Source organism: Xenopus laevis, chromosome 3L, assembly GCF_017654675.1.
Source record: "Xenopus laevis strain J_2021 chromosome 3L, Xenopus_laevis_v10.1, whole genome shotgun sequence".
Taxonomy (NCBI): domain Eukaryota; kingdom Metazoa; phylum Chordata; class Amphibia; order Anura; family Pipidae; genus Xenopus; species Xenopus laevis.
In genome coordinates this window covers 67398146-67421923 of record NC_054375.1, presented here as the reverse complement: position 1 = coordinate 67421923, position 23778 = coordinate 67398146, and the positions used below count along the sequence as shown (strand labels likewise).

At 35.5% G+C, this 23778-nt stretch overlaps 1 protein-coding gene across 1 annotated transcript in view; it reads right to left on the bottom strand.

Moving 5' to 3' along the window:
• trhde.L (thyrotropin releasing hormone degrading enzyme L homeolog) overlaps nucleotides 1-23778 on the bottom strand; it is a 313341-nt gene that overhangs the window by 125418 nt on the left and 164145 nt on the right. The window contains exons 4-5 of the mRNA XM_018241799.2: nucleotides 17219-17373; nucleotides 14914-15027 (exon numbers count right to left, since the gene is read on the bottom strand). Of these exons, the coding sequence (XP_018097288.1) occupies nucleotides 14914-15027; nucleotides 17219-17373 (269 nt within the window). The remainder of the gene's footprint in view (nucleotides 1-14913; nucleotides 15028-17218; nucleotides 17374-23778) is intronic.

Here is a 23778-nt window from a genome sequence, read left to right as displayed (position 1 = left end):
TTTAACTGTTAAAAACATCCATGGTAATAAAAAGAGCTCAGAAATACAGTGTGTTAAAATCATACCTACTGAAAACTGGTTTAGCCATTTGGTAGAGGAGAGGTATTCCTAAAGCTGCTGTGCTTTGGGAAATACAAATGGCCATGCTGAAATAACATTGGGTCACACCCTTTGCCCATTAGCTGTTCCCAGGCTTTTGTAAGGAAATTATTGTGCTGCAAGAAGGGTTGGGAATAAAATAAGGGTGGCTGCAGCAAAGTTATTCTGGCCAATGTAAATCTTGTGCAAGATATGAGGGGTCATTTATGGCCTCCAGCACAGCGCAACAAAAAAATAAGACAATCAACAAAAGAAAAAGATGCTGAACAAATACATGTTATCCTTCCACATCAACCAAAGGGATCTGAGCAATCCCACTATCTACAGAAGCGCATACACTTAGGGGCAGATTTATTAAAGGTTGAGGTGAATTTTCGAATGAAAAAAATTAAAATTCAAGCTATTTTTTGTGTACTTCGACTAGGGAATAGTCCAAATTCTATTCAATTTTGAAAAAAAATAAGAAAATTTGTAAAAGTAAAGTAAACATTTAAAAAGATGAGATTTTACTTTGGAAGTTTATTATGCTTAAAGGAGAAAAAAAGGTTAAAAATAAGTTAACTTCAGAGTTGTCTCTGAAAAGAGCCGCTGTGTTACTTTCCTCCTTTTCTTTATACATGGGCTTGTGTTTTTCCCCACAGTGAGTCGCATCTAAACCACTTTCATTAAAGGTACACTAATGCACTCTTCACACTTGCGTATATTTGCACTCAGCGTCACTCAGTCCTATCTGCCTTCTATTCCAAATTGGGTGCTACTGTGTCTATTGACACATGGTGCTCATGGAACATGGAGCTGCTGCCTGTCAGGATGTGGTAGCTTCAGGGCTCCCTGTGCCAATTGTCATAGTGCAGCCACAGATGTCACTCACGATTTGGAAATGCAAAACAAACGTTGAAAATATTTGGTGCACAGTTTTTGTGAACTGGATGTAATTGCAGTAGCATAGTTTTGCAAAGCAAATTGACCCATTTTGACTGCAATGACCCTAGAAATCTAAAGGAAAATGTGATGTGGGAAAAAAACATGGAGATGGCACTCGGAATTCCATTTTGCACACTGTGTCAAGGTAAGTGAATCAGCCCATACAATGTTGTGTAAATCTGGAGGCAAATGTGCAACATAATTCTGGCTTAAACATAATAAATAGCTCAAATACTAAGTAAGTTCAATATAAAAAAAATACACAATAAATTTTTTTTAATAAAATGTACTGGAGAAAATTAAAATTAGGAGAAATGCTGGAGTTTCAAGTTCAGAAAAAGATTGCTTGAAATAAGCATAATACATTGCATGTGTATTCAAGTAAATTACAGTCTGATAAAAATTAACCTTATATATTATCATTAATCAAATGCTGTCATACAGTATTTAAAGAACCTGTATTCTTAAATTGTACTATGTGCAAAAGCCATATATTGTATATATATGTGTGTGTGACAAATCATATTTTAGTATTAAATCTGTTCAGTGTATGCAACCCTTTATTGTACGATATTGCAGAAAAGTTGTCATTTTACAAATGTGTGTTTAATACGCATGTGTGTGTGTGTATACAAATTTTTCCAATTTGTCCTTCAATAGAGTAGAACAGAGCAAGGTATGATTTAAATTCAGCAAGTGAAGTTTATGATTCATATATAAATTCAATTAGAACTATAGATGGCCATATAACAAAATGACATTACAATCTGAAAAAAGATATGCAAATAAAACAAGACTTCTTATTAATGAGGGGAGAATAAATTTACCAGGCACAAATTTGCAGCGAATTTTGCCACCACATTTTGCTGCCAGCGAATAAATTAGCAAAACTGCGGTGAAAATATGCTGGTGAAAAATCCACAGTGAAAAAAAAATGTTGTTGCGCGCATAAAATTGTCACGTATCAAAATTATTCGGACACCCATTGACTTTAATGCACAAAAATAGTTGCGTGTATATTGTACAAAATAGTCGTGTGTATAAAAATTGTCACTTGCGTCAAAATTGTGCGTCCAAATTTTTTTGACGCCCATTGACTTCAATGCATTTTGCGAAATTTTTCGCCCAGATTCACTATATCTTATCTCTTTACATTGTGCGTATCATAAAACAACTCAGATGTTTAAAGCAAACACCAGCACATAAAAGCTATAACGTGATATTTATTATTTAGATATTAAATAAATAATATATAATCATATATATAATAATATATTTGATATTTATTAAACCTCAAATTTTTCTCGTTGAGTTTTTAAGGGGAAAAATCCAAATTTTTAGAGGGGAAAAAACCTTGATTTTTTAAAACCTGTCGAAGTCATGTAGAAGTTAATGGAAGATATCCCTTTTACATGTGGAAGATGTTTCTTGCCTTCATGTTCTTCAAGGGTTTCAAGCATTTTGGCGTTGTTTTTTGTTCGAAATTTTCGGTTTTCAGGTGACAATTTGAAAATGCCTTACATTTTGAATTGTTCCATGATTTTGTAGAGACTTTTCCTGCAAGTACAATTTTCGTTCAGAGTTTTTAGTAAATTAATTCAAATTGTGTTTGGGAGTTGAATTTTTATTTGAAAATTAATAAGATAAATTTAAGTTTTAATAAATACCTCCCCTTATGACTGAGCTCCAGCAACCTAACACTAGTACTTCAATCAATCATGCTTTGACTCATAAGCAATGCAGGAGTAGTTGGTTTTACCAGATGATAATATAATTAAAATCATGTGTTAGTGATTAGCCTTATTTTTGAAATTTAGTTTCTTAACCCTATGACTTGTATGTGTCCCATTCAGAAAAGGTTATGTCTTGGGCCCCAAAATATGGCATGACATTAATTAGTAATGAGTTTTGTAAATAACTACATTACAATTTTCTAAATAAACAAAGTTTAAATATTAAACTGCTTTCTCATATTCATAAAAAATCTTAAATGAATGACAACTAAATCATTCTGTCACGGCCGGCACCCAATACCAGAACAGGTGCCAAGTACCCTGGTCTCGGCTCGGCTTCACCAGTAGTGTGACCACCGTTGGGCTTCGGGAGGAGCCCTCAGCTTACTTGGGTGCCACCTGGACTTAACGAGGGGTACAAGGCGAGATGTTCTGGCTAGCAGAGGGGCACGGCAGGTAGATAGTCTTTTAGGCCGAAGGTCACGGTACAAATGGAGCAGGCAAGAGAATCGTCAGACAGGCAGGGTGGAGGCAGGCAGATATCAAGAATCGTCAGGCAGGCAAGGGTCAAACCGGGTAATCAAACAGATGGGGTCAGGCAGAAAGAGTAGTCGAGATGCAGGCAAAGGTCAGGATTCGGATATCAGAATAGTCAGGAACAGGCAGGGATCAAAACCGGAATAGCAGATACAAAATACACAGGAACAGACAGCACAAGGCTTCAGGAACCACCAGAATCAAGATTCTATCACGGGCACTGGCTGGGAGTATGAATGGGCCTTAAATACTTTCAAAAAACGTGCCCCAATGCGCACTGGTACAAGCCTGTACCTTTAAGATACGCCGGCGCTGGAGGCAGGAGAAGGAGCGCGGCAGCGTGGCGGCCGTCCACGCCACCGCACCACTAGACCACCAGGTATTTTTATAACACATTCTAATTATGAGCACAATATAAATGGATTTTCATGGATAATTTTAGAATATATTTTCATAAAGAGTGTATATAATAATTCTGCTGAAATGCTATATACTAATTAACCCTTTTTCCTTACTAAAGGTAATCCAATAAAAAATATTATTAGCCTTAAGGTAAATTACTAACAGATCAGTAAAAAAGATCAGTTTTTTGTTCCTGAAATCATATGATAAAAACCAAGTCACATGCATTACATTCTATGGACTTTATAAATTTGATAAGAGGTGAGCAATGTAGATGGCAAAACATTTCCTATACAAGCATTCCATATTATGGAGAATTATAGGTAGTTGAACACTGTTTAAATTCAGACCCCTGTTGGGATGAAGGCCAAAAAACATGTCTACTTAGGATTTTGCTGGAAACAAAATTACTTTCTATATCAGTACATCTTTTATGAGCATAGATGTGGTACAGCTATGGCAGGAGTGCCCATACTTTACTAATGCAAGGTCTACTTTTCGAAATGTTGTCCCATTGTGATCTACATTTGTAAAAGCATTGTTAGCATTCTCTTCCATGGAATATTACACTGAGAATTACTTAAATATTGATTTATGAGAAAATATAAATTGCTATATTTAACAACTATTTCTTATTTAACATTAACATAATAAATATCTGAATGAAACAGGAGGATGATTTAGATAAGTTGTTTGTTGACAATGTCTTGAGATCTACTGCTCACCAGCTAAAGGTCTACTGGCAGATCCCAATCTACCTCTTGGACACCCCTGAGCTATGGGTTCCAACATGACCCCAAAAATGCCCCCACCTATTTTACTAAACATTGCTAACTTAACATAATAAAATAATTAAAATGACCACTATTTTCCAACTTCCTAGTCTTTGGAGCAATTGCATGAGATGAGAAGACGTTGTTGTTTGAAATTATGCAGAATTGAGAGTTTTAAGTATAATAGCAAATTGAACATTTAAGCAAAGGTTTTGGAACATTTCAGTCAGCAGTATTCTATACAAAACTGTGTGCATAAGCTCCTATGAACCCAGTTGAAGTAGTAGTTAATATAATATGGATATTATTCATAACCTATACTTGAATATGTGAATGGGTATTAGATGTACTTACTCCCAAACTGTAGGTACCAAGTCAATTCTGCCAAACCTCTACAATATAAAGCATGTAGAGAAGGCACACCATTAGGGATGAGCAAACTTTTTCACTTGTTACAGATTTGCAAATTGATTTTAATTTTATGGATTTGCCAATTACATTGTTTTTTTTTTTGCAAATCCATGCTAGAATTCTGCTATGTGGCCTGTTTTGTCCTTGCATCAAATTTGACCACAATGTGGTGGAAAGATGTAGATCCAAAACTGTCCTAAATTTGTGTTTTTACGGACAGTGTGCATTGATTCCTTTATATACATATATTTAACAGTAGTTGAGTGCACTGTTACCAGCCTAAGAGCTTGCTCCCAGATGCAAACACGCTGAGGGAAATAGTATTTGAACAATTGTTTTCTGCATTAGGATGAATGGGAAAATAAACTTTTTAATTATGCATTTACAAGGGTGAAAAAGAGTGAAAAAGTGGTAACTTTTAAAATTATCAACTTATCCTAAGTTTCTTCTTACATAAATACTTTCAAATCCCAGATATATTGTTCTGAACACAGTAAGATATTAAAGCAAACACACGCCATAGCTAACTATAGTGGATTTTTTCCATTTTATTTCTCCATTTCAGTAAAATCCTATATTTAATTATACAGTGATTAAGGTGTTGCATGGTTTCAAAAAGTGTTTATTAATATGCATTATTATGCATTCTTTACACATGCAAAGTCTTTCTTGAATATCCCATCAAGGTCAAAATAAACAAAAACATATCCAGTCAGTAGGAATGAAAAAGAATGTGAAGCATGAAGTAAAATCAACTTCAAACACTGAAAAGTAGATTATTCAACCTTATTGGTAGCATTACATTTTATCTTGCACATAGAAGGGCCAGTACATAACAATACACATGTTAACTAAATATGTGTATAAAGTTGAAGGAAATGATCTGCAGCCTTCAAGCTTTTTAAGACAGACAATTAAAGAGGGAATCAAAATAGGGAATTTGAACTACAGTAGAATAGTATAATTATAATTAATGGGTGAAGGCAAGGGGGCAAGGAAGGCTCTGCATTTATCCTTTCTTACTGGTTGCCTGGCATAATAATATGTATACAAATATAAAATAGTCAACATATTTCCATATGAAAATGGAACAGAACAAAAACATATTTTTTAAAACATTTAACATTTTCATAAATTACAAACCAGTAAAACAATGCTCATGGCTATGTGTCAATAGGTAAGCAGAAGGTAAATCATCCTTGTGGAAATCAAGAGCATTTAATATTTCAGTATGAAATAATACCCATCATTCATAGAGCAATCATTTAATGTTTATGAGATGGTCTTCCACTTCACTTATCCATGTAATCACTGAACTTTGATAAAAGATAAATGTGCATTAGTTCTCCCATATTGTTGTTCTCTTGAGGGGAAAAGAAACGTGCAAGCAACTGGTCTTTGTCATTTTAGACTAATGATTCAGGAGACAGAAATCATGCTTCTGCCATTACTACACAGAGATTTCCAGTACACTACCATTTGACATTTATGTTACTAGTAAATCCCACTGGGCTTTTACTTTGTATGAAAGAAAAGCTAGGATAATTACATTTTTACCTTAATGTTATTATTAAGTCCAATAAAAACTGTATACTGTACATAAGCAATATACTGCACTTAATGGTCTTAAATAAATCTGCAGAAAAGGTTAATATCAATTATGTATATATTCTATTACTGCCCCATAGTAGTCCCTTCATCTATAGAAATAAGTAAAATCAACTGGACTTGCTGTGTTTTTCTTTTAAGACGTTTCACCAGTCATCCAACTGGCTTTCTCAATTCAGAATAACTTGTACATAGGTGAAAAGAGGTGCCAAAACAGCATTGTATGTGGCAGACAATAGATGATGCCTCTATTCAAACTTGTTTTTTCAGTTTTTACATATATGGCTTCTTTAGCACCTCTTTTGAAACAGTCACTCTCCCGGTCTCGAATCTGGACTTGGCAGTCTTCAAACATGTGTCCTTTTTCTTTTAGATGTAGGTACACGGCTGAGTTCTGACCAGAGGAGCTGGCTCTTCTGTGCTGCACCATACACTGTGTAACTGTTGTTTGGTTTCCCCCACATACAAATCAGAGCATTCCTCACTGCACTGCATACACAATGTTACTCTTCTTGTCCTTCGGGGTTGGGTCCTTTATGTGAAATAGTTGCTGCCTTAGTGTGTTGCTGGGTTTAAAGCAGATAGGGATTTGGTGTTTATCAAAAATCCTTTTAAGTTTTTCCGACACCCCAGTTAAATATGGAAGGACCGGTAGTCTTGGTGTTATTGCTTCTTTTTCTACTGGTTTTCACAAAAGCCCAATCTGGATACCCGGTTGAACACCTTTGATATATAGTGAAGCAAGATTCTATGTACAAGTTATTCTGAATTGAGAAAGCCAGTTGGATGACTTGAAAAAGGGCCTGTGATGCCCGAAACATGTCGTGTGCATAGCAATATTGGCAGTTATCCTGCATATTGTCCTTTTGTCCTCCGTTTGGAACTTATATCATGAATATATAATTATGATGGTAAATCCAGGAACCACGTTGTACAAATGTCCAATATTTTGGTTCTCATTAGAAACTTTCCTTCAATATATATACATCAGTGTAAATCACAGGGTTCTTTGCTAATGTTAACTTTTCCTTGATATCTGTCTCCCTTTCTCTGCCCATATTTATGACATTATTCTTTCTTCCAGTTTATGTGCCATCTATTTGCAAAGATCATGGTACCATTCCCTTCTTTATGGGATTCTTGGCATAGTTGCACTAGTCAGCAATAAACCAATAAACAAGACCAATGATACGATCCCAATATGGATCTTTAACACTCTAATGATCATACTGAAATAAAAAGTGTGTTTTTTATGCTATTTAGTTCAGCATGACACCAAATTCACACCATACATGTTAATCTCAGAATCTGAAGTGAGAATCCACTGTCATTTGCTGTCTAGGATGTGACATAACTAACTGAAGATACAAACACTAGCATCTACATACGAAAAAAAAGCTTGTTAAAAAGCTTGTTGCTGAGAATCTCAGTTGTGATGTAGACATCTCTCATATTATTAGCACTTATGAATAAATGGTCATGAATAGCTTGCCAGCACATCATATTCACTTTCTTGGAATAAAAAAAAGTTATAATACAGGTATGGGACCTGTTATCCAGAATGCTTGGGACCTGGGGTTTTCCTGATAACAGATCTTTCCATAATTTGGCTCTTCATACCTTATGTCTACTAGAAAATCATGTAAACATTTAATAAACCCAAAAAGCTGGTTAAGGATTAATTATATCTTAGTTGGGTTTTATTATTAGAGGGAAAATGGAAATAATTTTTAAAAATTTGTATTATGTCATTATAATGAGTATATGGGACTCCGTAATTCAGAGCTTTCTGGATAATGGGTTTCAGGATAATGGATTCCATACCTGTACTACATACACTACACTACAGTGGTATTTCATCAGATTTACAATTATATGGTTAAATATGTGTATTTTGCATGGTTATGCATGTGCATTTTTAATTTAATGTAGTACAATATACCACATACAACTAAAAATACACATATATATAACAGTGAGTTACCGGAGCATACATACCACATCATGTTTGCTACTTTGATATATGTACTTTTCTAGTTTCAGTTGATAAAATAAACAATTTCCAGCAAAGTCGATGTCGAAGTAGTTGTTGAGGTTGTAATGGAAAAGTAGTAAAAAAGTAATAAAATGTCATTCAAATTACATTTCTCAAAAGCATTTCAATGACCAGATTATAAAATGTGAATTTAAATATTGCAGACCTCTTATCTTAAAGGACATCTTAACCTACCATTAATAGAGCAACTAGGTTCCTAAGCTCTTTAAAGAAGTTAACCAAAAACTGAAATTAAAAATGCTAGAGAATGGGCGAATTTCTCGCATTTCGCTAAACCAAAAAATTAGCGAATTCGAATTTTGATGCTGGCGTTCAAATATTTTCGACGCCGGCGACAATTCCGACGCTAGCGACAATTATTTTAATGCCATTGAATTTTCACAGGTGAATTTTTGCGGCAAATTTATTTGCTGGCAGCGAAACGCGGAAATTCGCCGCAAATTTGCACCTGGCAAATAAATTCGCCCATCACTATTTATATAGATCAGGCTGGATTGTGGTTGCAATTTAATATAGACTATTGTTCTGAAACTTTGGGAAACATTTTACCAAGCAATATTCATTAAAACATAAAACCTAAGGGGCACATTTACAAAGCTCGAGTGAAGGATTCGAATTAAAAAAACTTCGAATTTCAAAGTGTTTTTTGGGCTACTTCGACCTTCGACTACGACTACGAATCGAACGTTTCGAACTAAAAATCGTTCGACTATTCGACCATTCGACCATTCGATAATCGAAGTACTGTCTCTTTAAGAAAAACTTCGACCCCCTACTTCGGCAGCTAAAAGCTACCGAAGTCAATGTTAGCCTATGGGGAAGGTCCCCATAGGCTTGCCTGAGTTTTTTTGATCGAAGGATATTCCGTCGATCGTTGGATTAAAATCCTTCGAATCGTTCGATTCGAAGGATTTGCGCTAAATCGTTCGACTTCGATATTCGAAGTCGAACGATTTTTGTTCCTAGTCGAATATCGAGGGTTAATTAACCCTCGATATTCGCCCCTTAATACATCTGCCCCTAAGCCTCCTAGTTCTCTACAGAAGTTGACCAAAAGCTTAAGTATATGTTATTGAATGAGAATGCTGTTAATCAACACTTTGTCAACCATATTGCTGTTATCATAAGATGGCCATGTTGTTGGTGCTCTGTGAACTATTCAATTGGCTTAACGATCATTTGAACAAACGGTTTACCCATCCATAGTAGATGATTTGTTGGTCATATCTTTGTTATGTAAACTGCAAGATCACACATATATTAACTGATGGCTGTTTGTCCCTTTGTTTACTTTCACAAAAGGAATGCGCAATGAACAATTGTTTGATCATCTGACTGTATTTCATCACTTTAAAATGAGGACAGTGAAGTTGTGGAATGCACTGCCGGGTGATGTTGTGATGGCTGATTCTGTTAATGCCTTTAAGAGTGGCTTGGATGATTTATTGGACAGACATAGGGGCAAATTCACTAAGTAGCGAAAATGCGCTAGCGAAGTTTCGCCAGGGCGCAGCTAATTTACTTAAATCCGAAGTTGCGCTCAGGGAGGCGAACGGTATCGAAGTTGCGCTAGCGGTAATTCTTCAAGCAAAGCGAAGTTATGCTAGCGCTGGCTAATTTGCATACGGCACCAAGTTAAAGTACAATGGACGTATATGTAGCAGCAAATACATTATACTACACAAGCCTGGGAAAGCTTCTTAAAATAAAATAGGGTATAGTTTAGGTGCCATATGTTAGGAAATGTAGGGGGGAAGGAGGGTGCCCCCAAAAAAATGTACAATCTTTTTCAGCCTATCACCCTTAAAAAAGGAAAAGACACCAGCGTTTTTTTGAGACTTTCAACTTTTTTTGAAGCAATCCCTATCTACTCTTATTGCACTTTGCCTGGTCTGAGGTGGTAAAGGTAAGTCTGTCGCAAGAGGTAACGTTCAGTAAAATGCGCATGTTAGTGAATTAGCGTAGTTACGTCGTCCCTTCGCCATAGCGCAACTTCGCCTGGCGTAAGGGTACAAAGTAGCGTTAGAGTAGGCACTTCACACTTTAATTTGCCCCATAATATCAAAGGTTATTATGATACTTAACGCTATAGTTAGTATAGATATGGGTATATATAATTTATGTGAAAGTAGGGAGGGGTGTGTGTATGGATGCTGGGTTTCATTTTGAGGGGTTGAACTTGATGGGCTTTGTCTTTTTCAACACGATTTAACTGTGTAACTTCATGATGTCATTGTTTTTAAACCTGTCCAATCGACTGTTGGGATGATTTTGTCAGAATGATACAATTGTTTGCACCCCATCATTGTAATGATAAGCGTTTCACACAACAAAATCTGCCTGTGTATGTGTATGGTTTCATTGTGATTGGCTTTATTAAACTGTGCATATCTATGAAGCAAAGAGATTGACTGGGATGATTTCTTGTTCATATGATTCTATTGGCAGAAGGGTTTATATGATGCAGACATGTTTGATTGGTGTTACTCTGGTAATGTTGTTGGATGGTATAATCATCAGTCAATAAAGTTTATGAGTTTTGAAGATGCATTTCTGGCCATAAATGTCAGTAAAAATTGCCATAATAACCGCCATAAAACAAGACTATTTTATAGCATAAATATTCGCAAAAGCGTAATTTGTTGCCAGAAAATTCGCAACTTGCTAAAATTACTGCTAACGTCAGCTGGTTCATTAACATAGTTACCGCAAGTGATCATGATGATTTCTGAGCGCATCGCTGATTAGTAAACATAGTCGCTGCGAATAATCTGGCGGAAAAATATTCTCAGCAATAACATGCGGAAACTTAAAATCAAATTTACTGCACTTTAGTAAACTGACCCCTTAGTATGTTATGAAAGGGCAATTTTGAGCAAATTTTTAGTTGGTCTTCATTATTTGTTTTCTATAGTATATTATTTGCCTTCTTCTTCTTACTCTTTACAGCTTTCAAATGGGGGTCACGGACTCCATTTAAAAAACAAATACTCTGTAAGGCTACAAATTTATTGTTATTGCTACTTTTTAATACTTATATTTCTATTCCCGCCCTCTCCTATTCGTATCCCAGTCTCTTATTCAAATCAATCCATGGCTGCTAGGGTAATTTGGACCCTAGCAACCAGATTGCTGAAATTGCAAACTGGAGAGCTGCTGAATAAAATAAATAACTCAAAAACCACGAATAATGAGAACTAATTGCAAATTAGAAAAGCACTCTACATCTTATTTAAGGGGTTATTTATTAAAATCCTAATTTATTTCATATTTCTTTTAAAAAAAAAAAAAACACAACCCAGCTCCCAAGCCCAATTTTAGCTTATTTTTTTAATTGATTTAATTGGATTGCAGAAAAACTTGACAAAATCAAGTGAAACCCTAAATAGCTTGAATTTTTCAAGTGTTTTTCCTGAATTGCTCAAATGTTTTGAGTCTTTTCCCGAAATCCTCAAAAAAGTCAGATTTTCAATCTAAACCCAGCGCATGCCACAAAAACTTAAAATTAAGATAGGTGTCTCTACCATTGACTTATAAAGGACCTCGACTGTCTGAGATGGGGGGTTTTCTGATACAGGCTTTTTGCAGCATCAGGGTATAAATGTGAGAAAATGTGAGATTTTTTTCCTTTAAAATTCAAGTTTTCTAGTTTTTTGAGATTTTTGCATTCAAATTTGAATAAATAACCTCCTTAAAGTTAATTTAAAGTGAACAACCCCTTTAAAGATTATTTAGCATTTTGATGTTTGAGTCTGTAGTGCTGTTATATAGAGCAATGTGGCTGTAAAAATACTACCCTGGAGAGCTACCATCATCCTTTAACCCCTAATACTATGTTGGCGTGTACTAGAACTTGTACTTCAGCAACAATTGATAATAGCCCAATTGATTTAAAAGTGTTTATTTAGATCTCCTTTGAGCAGAAATTATTCTTGAAAAATTGGTCAAAGCTGCTGATTTCATTTCACTCAGGATTTTTAATAAAGAGAATAAAATTAGACAAAATGGTTGACAACTAGTGATGGGGGAATCAGTCCTCTTTTGCTTTGACGAAAAATTTGCGAAATGGCAAAAAAAACTTGTGAAACTGCAAAAAATTTGTGAAACACACTTAAGTCAATAAGTGTCAAAATAATTTTGACCCGCGACAATTTTGACGTGACAATTTTTATATGTGTGACTATTTTGTCCAAGCGCATAACAGTCAATGGGCCTCCGAATAATTTTAAATTGTTATTTTGAGTTGAAAAAAAGAATATGACACACACACACATACATGAATTTCTGGATATTTTGTCTGTCCAGGACAATATATGCCAGGAAAATTAGGTAAAGTAGTCTAGAAACCATACATCTAAGCTCCTTCAGCATCCTGTGGGAAAATAAGCTACCTGGCACCCAACTAATACATTCAACAAAAATTGCACTTACCCTTGAATATGACAGCATTGCAGCATTTAGCATAATTTTACATTGTAACCTCCAGTAATTCCCAACATTTAAGTCTCATTAAAGTGCAAATCTGTAATGGCCCTAGCACTAGGAGAGTACTATGGATTCTAGCATGTAACCCCAGTATTAACCTGATATCAGTTCTGCTTTTGATTTGCCCATCTTGTCACATGACAATACAGTGAAGAGAGCGAACTGTTTTTGCCCAGACCAAAAATAAAAACAAAACAGTTATCAAAGTGGGATGGAGCCATTATGCAGCATCCCACCACACTACAACCACTGGTGGCAATAGCAGCAGTTATACATATAGGGGCAGATGTATTAAGGGTCAAATATCGAGGGTTAATTAACCCTCGATATTCGACTGGCGAATTAAAATCCTTCGACTTTGAATATTGAAGTCGAAGGATTTTGCGCAATTCGTTAGATCGAATGATCGAAGGAATTTAATCCATCGATCGAAGGATTATCATTTGATCAGAAAAAACTTGGAAAGCCTATGGGGAACTTCCCCATAGGCTAACATTGACTTCGGTAGCTTTTAGGTGGCGAACTAGGGGGTCAAAGTTTTTTCTTAAAGAGACAGTACTTCGACTATCGAATGGTCGAATAGTCGAATGATTTTTAGTTTGAATCGTTCGATTCGACGTCGAAGTAACCCATTCGATGGTCTAAGTAGCCAAAAAAACACTTCGAAATTCGAAGTTTTTTTTCTTCTATTCCTTCACTCGAACTTAGTGAATGGGCCCTACATACTGTATTTATCTAAGTATGAATAGGAAAGGACCTGAACAAAATTACTAGAAATAAAATCAAGCTCAGAATGAATCTAAGTTCTTATTTTAAGTTCCTGGACTCGCAGAAAAAAGTACATTGCAGTTTGGAGAGAGAGTTGTGCATCATTATGTAGCTTTGTAATAACATTTATCCTTTGACATTTTGTTTTAAATATCTTCTGAAATCTACAAATATTAGCAGACAATAATGGCTCACCCAATATGAATAGTTATTATTACCAGAGATCAATAATAAACAGTAGAGGGGCTGCACTGTACAGATTTTTGGTACCTGCACCTCCCTTTTTGTAAAGTGTCATTAGCAGCACACTGTTCTGTTACAAACCAAACATGGGGGTTCAAAGCTATCTTTACAAAGATTATTTAGTTTTAAAAAAGGTACCCACTGAAATCAATTTTTAGTATAATATAGTGATATTCTAAGGCAATTTGCAATTGCTTCTATTTTTTATTAAAAGTTTTTGAAACAGTTAAATTTTTGTTCTCTGCCTTCTCAGTTTAGAATTTTAACTGTAATTTATTTGCTAGGGAGAAACCATAGAAATCAGGCTTTGGGATATGAATGTGTATTACACTACCACATCGAAATAACCGTTTTCACAAAGATCTACTTTTCTAGTATTATGTGCCATTGGATAATCCTAAATAGTAACGTTGGTTAAGTATTCTACCTGAAGCTATAGTTTTCCTTAGCAACAAACCTGTTTTCTGGTTGCTAGGGTCAGTGACCCCCAACAAACAAATAACTTAAATTTTGAATTGCAGAAAGGCATAATTGTAAAGCAAATAGTTGTATATCATATAACAAAGGTAATTTGCAAAATGTGTAAGTATACTGCTACATTATTCTATTAAGGTGAACACTATGGATATTTTCTGATGCATTTGGCATCATTTGTTACTTGATTTCTCAAGTGATAATACAAGGGACAGTTTGATAATTGTTATTTTACAGGAATTTAAATTAGCCTTCAAGATTATATTTGTCCATAACTAGAGGGAAATGCATTCATGATATCAATGCTTGAAATACGTTTATTTTTTAAATAGGTTTTAGTTTTGTATTAGGGTATACAAAATATAAAATAATATTTATTGAGTTCAAAGAATAGACTTACCATATTCCATCCAGGATAGAGGTAGTCTGTTCCAACAAATTCGAAATAGTGAGCAAGACCTTCTTTTAGCCATACATCTTCCCACCAAATAGGTGTCACCAGATCTCCAAACCACTGCAAGAAATGTCATCAAAGTCAACTGTTTTCAGCTTGTAGCTTGAATGTTATATGCATTACATAAAAAATAAGACATGCCCACATCTTTTAACATAACCTTATGTTTTTTTTATTTACATTTTAGGACCACTTTTCATTTGTTTTCACTCTTTCAATACTGCCATTTTTTACATAAGCTATACTTCTGCTTATATATATATGGTAGAATATATATGGTATCTTTTTTGGTTCTTTAATTTCTGCCAATATGTATGCCCACTCCAGCAAGCTATCTCTTTCCACAAAAAGTGTAGCCACTCTACCACCTTGCCCCAGATAGCATATTCTTAATATTCAGTACACTCTCTTGCTTCTCCCAAACAGTGCATCCTCCATCCATTTCTACTAAAATGTACACCTTCCTCCCTGCAGTGCACACTATCCCTTCTCCAAACATCCGCTGTCCTCCTGCATTTTCAGCCATTCACCCTTACTACAAACTGTGCATCATCTGCCCAATTCCTCATACCAGTGATCACTTTTCATCATATATTCTCTCCACAAACAGTGCATCCTTCCCCATTCTATCCCAAAATTCTCTCTCTCATAGTGCACCCACATACTGTATTTCTTTCCCTATTGAATGCATATGTCATATGCACTTTTCTAATTTCTTTCCCTGAACAATATACTGTACCTCACCCCCTCACCTCCATATTTCATTACAGTCTTTGGCTTCTTCAACTAGGAACACAATGCACCATTTTTATTTCATTAAACCAAACTGCATATATTCAGCAATATATCATTCCTTCTCTCCATTCTTTCCAGCAGCACAAATTCTTGCCTCATTCCTTCTCTTCCTTGCATACCCCCCCCAGTTCTGCATACTCTTTTTTAACTTTTGCCCAACTTTAAAAAGCACATGCCATTTTTTCATCCTACCCCCACTGTCAACCTGACTCCCTAATTAGTTCTACTTTATTCAATCAAAGGTAAGTCCCCAACTTCTTTCACAACATGTTTTCTGCACATTTGTGCAATGCATTGGGATTTGTACATATATCCAACAGAAAAAAATTAACTAAATATTTTATACTTTTGAATAAAGTATTAAATCTGAATTTAGAAAGAACAATTTATATGCAAAAATGACAACTGTCAGCATACGGCAGAGCTAGCTTCTAATGTGATTTTCCTAAAACAAAATATGATAATCACCTGCTATGGTTTATTTCAAAGCAGTTTGTCTACAGTCAAAGACAAAGGACATGCCAACTGCACAGTAGGGCATTAATCTTTTCAACCTTTAAATCTTTGAATGTAGTTATTCTTTAAATCAGAAATACAGAGTATAAGAAAATCTTTTGACCCTCTAGCAACCTTCTTTTTTTCTTGTTTATGTAGGCATTGCACAACTCACAAAGATAAGAAAACAACAACATGGATTTCATTCAAGATTAATGAATTACTCTATAGTACATGATGATATTATTTTTGAACAGTTAAAAAAGTGTACACACTGTTTAAAAAAGAACATCTTGTGCATATGGAAGAATGCTGGCCATCAATTATGGATTATGTTTAGAGAAAAACTGCAATAAAGCTAAACAAATCTGAGCTGTGAGGATAGGTTGATGTCAGACTGATTCAGCCAAAAACTCTGACATGTACATGAAACCTGGCCAGCATATCCTAGTCTGGCAATAATTAATTTTTAAGGTTAACACTATGCTGTCTATCAAAACTTCATAATCTGGAAAAAAGTATTGATCTGCATCCATAGGAAATAGTGCATGGTGTTTCAATTAAATTTTTAGCCTAACATAGAAATTGTTAATCTATATACAGATATAAATCTGTGCAGTGAGGGGAAATGTATTAGTAATTATGAAGCTGGGTTAACATTTACCCTAGAAAAAAAGACATGGCTATTATTTTACCTCAATTAAATTCATTACTGTTGTAATCTATTGGACATTGCACATATTTTAATACTGAAAAAAATAGAACATTTGTGCCTGACCTATAACAAAAGATCAATTAAAGCTGTTGAACGGTTGCTATTGTTTAGGAATGGAGTGTGACGGATACAAGTCAAGGTAATATATGACGGAGATATAAAAGCAGATATCATACACATTTCAGATATGAAACATTAGATGCTAATGTGAGGCTGTTTTTGCTATTTTGTTTTCTTTACACTTACCTGGTGGCAAATTTCATGTACAATGACCATAGTAACATCAAGTAAATAGGAAATGGAAGAAATGCTTGCGTCAAGAAGTATTCTTTGCTCCACAAATACACTTAGACCCCAGTTTTCCATAGCAGCATAAGGGTGTTTAGGCACAGCTAATAAATCTAGAGCAAAAAGAAAGAGATAATAATAATCAGTTACTTGAAATATCTCTATAATTTGAAGAAAGAAACAGTAAATTTGTCAAGACATATATTAAACCTAAAGGTAACAAAATGGTCTAGTTTAGTGCTGTCCAGCTTCTGTGGTACCAAGAGCTGGAATTTTTCTGGCCTACGTGGCGGAGAGCTGATAATGGACGCCAGTGTTGACCACTCCCAATTTTTAAATTGCACTACTTTAAATCACAGCCATGTTATCAAAATAAATGTTAAGACAATACCCAGATTAATGGTGGTAGCACACCAAACAGCTGAATGGTTGGTGCTCTCTGCAGGGATATTACTTACATGGGAAAAAATACTCTAGTTTATAAATAAGAAGTAAGGTGCAACATGTGAAAATAAGAACTTAATATTTTTTTCCCAGAATTCCAGGTTTATTACACCCTCTACAAAATGTTGTGCCAAGTGCTAGGTGCAAGTGATACCACAATATAGATGGACCATGTGTCCCTTTGTAAATTGCATGCAATTATGCGCTTGTCAATATGGTTGTCATCTGGTTATTTTGCGGGAATTCTCTTAAAATACCATAAATCCCTGCACAAAGAAAGCAAAGTTTAATAGCTATAAAATTAATTTTTGCAAAATTTGTACCAAATAAGACAACATTGGTAACAAATACCAAAATGCTGGTGCAGTTCTAAAATGTAGGTTTTTTTTGTGATTTAACTTTTTTTGCTGTAGCTCTCCTGGTATTTCGACAGGTATCTGATAAACTTGAAAGCATATGACCTAAGAAGACCTAAGTAGCAGTATAAACAAAAAAAGAAAGAGTAACAACAACCTTATTAAAATAAGTACCTCTAAAATAATTCTGTCAGAGATACAATGGTTAATTTATTAAAACCCTCAACACAAAATAACACTCCTTATGCTCATGTACTGTGCATTTGTGCCCAGGCATCAAGGTGCCCAGTATAATAAAAGACTGCAAAGTACAGTGTACAGCAATGTTGGGTGGAAGGTAGGCTTACCAGGGGCAAGTGGCAATCAAAAGGGTTATGCTGCACATTGAATGACATGCAAGTTAGGGGCTTAATACAGGAAGCTTATATCACATCCAAGTGACTTTAGCTTTTATGGTCTTTAAAAGAAATCACAGTGACTGGATAAATTATCTTCATTTTAAATACAGAAAATAATACTAGGACATAGTTTTCCTGGGCTTCAAAAAACTTGCCGAAAAGAAATTCTATGAACTCACAATACTTATTGCTGGCAATTCGATTTCAGCACTGTGGACAGTAAAAGCATATTGTATAATAAATCCTTCGGTTTCCAGGGATGGCTTGATACATTTATTATGCTTTATTGCAAAGGTGAATACTTGAAAGTTTAATGCACTTTCAACATTCCCTGTAACTCAAAAATTAAAATGCTGCAATATAAAAGAATGTTGATTTTAAACTCTTGTTCTGATTTATGCAGAGCAATATGGCACAAGATCACTTTGGGCTACTATGTAAAGAGGTTACTTGGTAATTCCTAGATAATATTAAGACAATACTTAAAAGAAGCTTTATTAAACATGTTTAAAAAAAGGAAGGAAAGGAAAGAGTTGAATTGAATAAATAGTTTCGGTTTTGGCTAGGACAGCTCATATTGACTTCTACATGACCCCTCAAACTTTTAGATGCTAAATATTTACATTAGTTATAAATAAATATTAATACATTTTTGTCTGTGTTTTTAAGCCTTTCTTAATGATGCATGGTTTAATGTGTAGATCTATCTACATAGTGGAATTTATAGGGATGCTAATAAATACAATATGTAGTTATGAGTCACATGTTCTGTTACAAGTCAAATGTTCTATAACTTCATTAATTTTACTTGTTTCATATTTGGATCTTGGATTGGATTTCATATTTCTACTCTTGTTACTGTTGGATAATTATTATATAATTATAATATTTGTTTCCACTGAAATGAAAGCAGTGGCAAGTTCTGCAATGGCCCTACACCTTTAGATTGTAAGTAGGACCCTCTGATCCTATGTGTTAAATTATTGTAAGACTTTTGTACATTATAAAGTAATATAAAGCACTGTGTAACTTGCTGGTGCTACAGTATATACAGGAATGATGATTGTGCATCATATGGGGGCAGATTTCCTCAGTTCGAGTGAAGAATTCGAATAAAAAAAATTACAATTTCGAAAAAATTTTTGGGTACTTCGACCATCGAATGGGTCAAATTCGATCGAATTCGATCGAATCGACTGATTTGAACGATTTGAAGTAAAAATCGTTCGACTATTCGACCATTCAATAGTCAAAGTACTGTCTCTTTAAAAAATACTTTGAGTTCATACTTCGCGACTTTAAACCTACCGAGGTTCAATGTTAGCCTATGGGGACCTTCCCCAGCACTTTTCTGGTCGAATAAAATCCTTTGACCGATCATTTAAAATCGTTTTATTCGATCGTTTGATCGAAGTATTTGCGGTAAATCCTTCAAATTCGATATTTTACTTCGAGGGTTGAATTCGAGGGTTTATTAACCCTCGAAAAATGACCCTTGCTAAATCTGCCCCATGATCTTAAAACAAAGTCTGCATTTAAGTTTAATGGTTTGTCAATAAAAACAAGCTTGACTTTGCTGTTTTATTGATTACTTTAAGTTGTATAAATGTGCAGTTAGAATACATTTATGAATGTGACATCTAACCCAAGTTGGAGTCCTCTAAACAATTTACAATGCATTTCCATGAGTTTTTTCCTTTGGAATGATTGAAAAGATTTTGAGAAAGGAGCAGTCACATTCACAGTCATCACACAGCAGGTTGCCTTAATCATAATAAAATAATTGTTGTGCAACTATTTGAAGTCCTGTTTAATAAGCAGCAAATAAATGAACAATTATTGTACAGATGACTGAAGCCAGAGGGGGAAGAAAACATTCTTTATAACCTTATGCTATAATGCACAGCATGAAGTTTATAAATTGAAAAATAATGGAAAATGAATAGCTTTGTTTTATTAGATCACATCTCAAAAACCTGACAGTGTGGGAGGTACTTGAAATATTATTTTGTGAGGAATTGGAGCAGTGGTATGTGAGAACTAGAGATGTCGCGAACTGTTCGCCGGCGAACTTGTTCGCGCGAACATCGGGTGTTCGCGCTCGCCGGAAGTTCGCGAACGTCGCGCGACGTTCGCCATTTTGGGTTCGCCATTGTTGGCGCTTTTTTTTGCCCTCTCACCCCAGACCAGCAGGTACATGGCAGCCAATCAGGAAGCTCTCCCCTGGACCACTCCCCTTCCCTATAAAAACCGAAGCCCTGCAGCGTTTTTTCACTCTGCCTGTGTGTGCTGAAGAGATAGTGTAGGGAGAGAGCTGCTGCCTGTTAGTGATTTCAGGGACAGTTGAAAGTTTGCTGGCTAGTAATCGTTTTGATACTGCTCTGTTATTGGAGGGACAGAAGTCTGCAGGGGTTTGAGGGACATTTAAGCTTAGGTAGCTTTGCTGGCTAGTAATCTACCTTCTACTGCAGTGCTCTGTATGTAGCTGCAGTGGGCAGCTGTCCTGCTTCTGATCTCATCTGCTGACTGCTGCAATAACAGTAGTCCTTGTAAGGACTGCTTTTATTTATTTTTTGTTGTTTTACTACTACTACTACTACTACTACTATAAGAGCCCAGTGCTATTAGTCTAGCAGTGTTGGGGAGTGGGACTGGTGTGCTAATCTGCTGCTCCTAGTAGTTCAGCAGCACCAACTTTAATTTTTTTTTTTTAATATTCATTTTTTTTTATTTTACTTTTTTTTATTTTACTACCGCTGTAGTAGTGTATAAGTTGACCTTTTAGGCATTATTTGCCCTGTAGGCATTATTTGCACACTGTTTTCTTCAACCCGCCATCTAGCTGTGTGACCTTGTTCACATTCTGTCTAAATATCCATAATATTACCGTCTCCAGAAAAAACACCGGAGTGACTTTTTTCAAGCAGCATTCATATATTTTACGTAATCCGTATCCACCGCTGTAGTAGTGTATACGTTGACCTTGTAGGCATTATTTGCACAGTGTTTTCTTCAACCTAGGTCACAAAAGTGTCGATTACCTGACCTTTATTAAAATGAATGAGGGGTGGATCTCGGAGGGTTACTGCACGCCAACGACGTTGACCTTGTAGGCATTGTTTGCCCAGTTTTTTTGGCCGCAGCCACTGAAGCACAGAGGCCAGAAAAAATATGCCATATAAATGCTGAAAATAGTCATTTTTTGCCATACGTTGACTCAACGTATATGGCAAAAAATGACTATTTTCAGCATTTATATGGCATATTTTTTCTGGCAACTGTGCTTCAGTGGCTGCGTCCAAAAAAACTGGGCAAACAATGTCTACAAGGTCAACGTATGGCGAAAAATGACTATTTTCAGCATTTATATGGCATATTTTTTCTGGCAACTGTGCTTCAGTGGCTGCGTCCAAAAAAAACTGGGCAAACAATGCCTACAAGGTCAACGTATGGCAGTTGTTTAAAGAGAACAGTAGATTACTAGCCAGCAAAGCTACCTAAGCTAAAATGTCCCTCAAATCCCTGCAGACTTCTGTCCCTCCAATACAGAGCAGTATCAAGCAGATTACTAGCCAGCAAACTTACTATCATCTGTCCCTGAAATCACTAACAGCTCTCCCCCTACACTATCTCTTCCAAGCACACACAGGCAGATTTTTCAGATACATTTTTGCCCTTGATCCCCCTCTGGCATGCCATTGTCCAGGTCGTTGCACCCTTTAAACAACTTTAAAATAATTTTTCTGGCCAGAAATGTCTTTTCTAGATGTTAAAGTTCGCCTTCCCATTGAAGTCTATGGGGTTCGCGAACCGTTCGCGAACCGCTCGCATTTTTGCGCAAGTTCGCGAATATGTTCGCGAACTTTTTTTCCGACGTTCGCTACATCCCTAGTGAGAACCTGGAGCAGTTTATATTATTTTCATCTCATTCATAATTCCAATTTTTCCGTTCAATATTGTGCTTACTTCTGTCTCAGCATCTTAAGCCATATATGCACGATACGGTAGCTGTATGAGAAATGACTCAGTTGATTTGTATCATTGTCATACAAAACAGTCGATTTGCAACTAGCCGATGATAAAACACAAATCTTTTATAACTTTCCAGTTCCATTATTACGTTTATACTGCTAGTACACTATAATGCTATAATAATATGGTCACAGTTAAAACTCAGCCACTGTGGTGGCTGGGGTGTTGTGCTTGACAAGAGCCCTAGCTGTATGGTGTCTGGATGTCCTCCTAAGATAAATGTGGGTGGTAAAACTTACTAGGTTATTTTAATGTAATTGAAAATAGTGTTTATGTGTCATTATTAGGGAATTAAGATGATTAAACCTGTATCTGCAAGGACCAGATGATAAAAAGGTATTCTCTATAAAGCCTATCTTAAAGGGGAACTCCACTCACTTTTTTTGCATAAAATATCATTCCAAGTAACTAGGATTGTACAATTATTAATGAATGAATTGATAAGCTGCCGGCTTGGTTTGTTAGCAGCTTTTATTTGCCCATGCATGGCCACATTTACTGCTAGTTGACTAACTAAACTGACTATACTTACTATTTATTTCCCTGACTGGAAGTTTGAAAAAGACTTGTGGCCTGTTCCTTGACTACATTTGCCTGCTGCCTATGCCTACTTGGCCCAATACTGGACTCTGCTTGTCTGCTGCTTATCCCAACTACTGGCACATTTCTGGACTCCATCTCAGCCTGCTGTTTACCACTGTCAGGCCTGTATATTCATATTTGTTCTATTTTTACACCATAAGCTGTTGTGTTATCACATCTTGTTAATTAAATGTCACATTCATTTTATCATGGCTTCCAGTCTCAGTTCTACCATTTATGGTTACATTCCTGGTTATCCAGCATATAGGCTCTCATGTGCTAGCTTCTCCTCAGTGTAACTTCGTGACAACATTCTGAAGAAATTAAAAAACATTACACAAAAATGGACATCAGCAGATGTGTAAAATTAAATTTTTGTCAATGTTTAGCACTGCTCACAATGTAAAATCATTCGCTGGCACCCATTGTATCATATTGTCATAACCCACAGGGGAAGATTTATTGAGATTCAAACTTTTTTACTTGGTTCTTGAAAAAACTCAACCAAAAATGTAAACATGATATGCAAGAATATATTGAAATTTTATATATTTATACAAACAGGAAAATCGCAGGAAAAAACTTGGCAAGTAATAGCTACTGAGTTTCTATATAAGTTAATGGGTATGTCTTGTTGAAACTAAATGAAACAAAGTGTGCAACTTTTCTCAGACAGTGACTAATCTGTCCGAGTTTTTTATTAAAT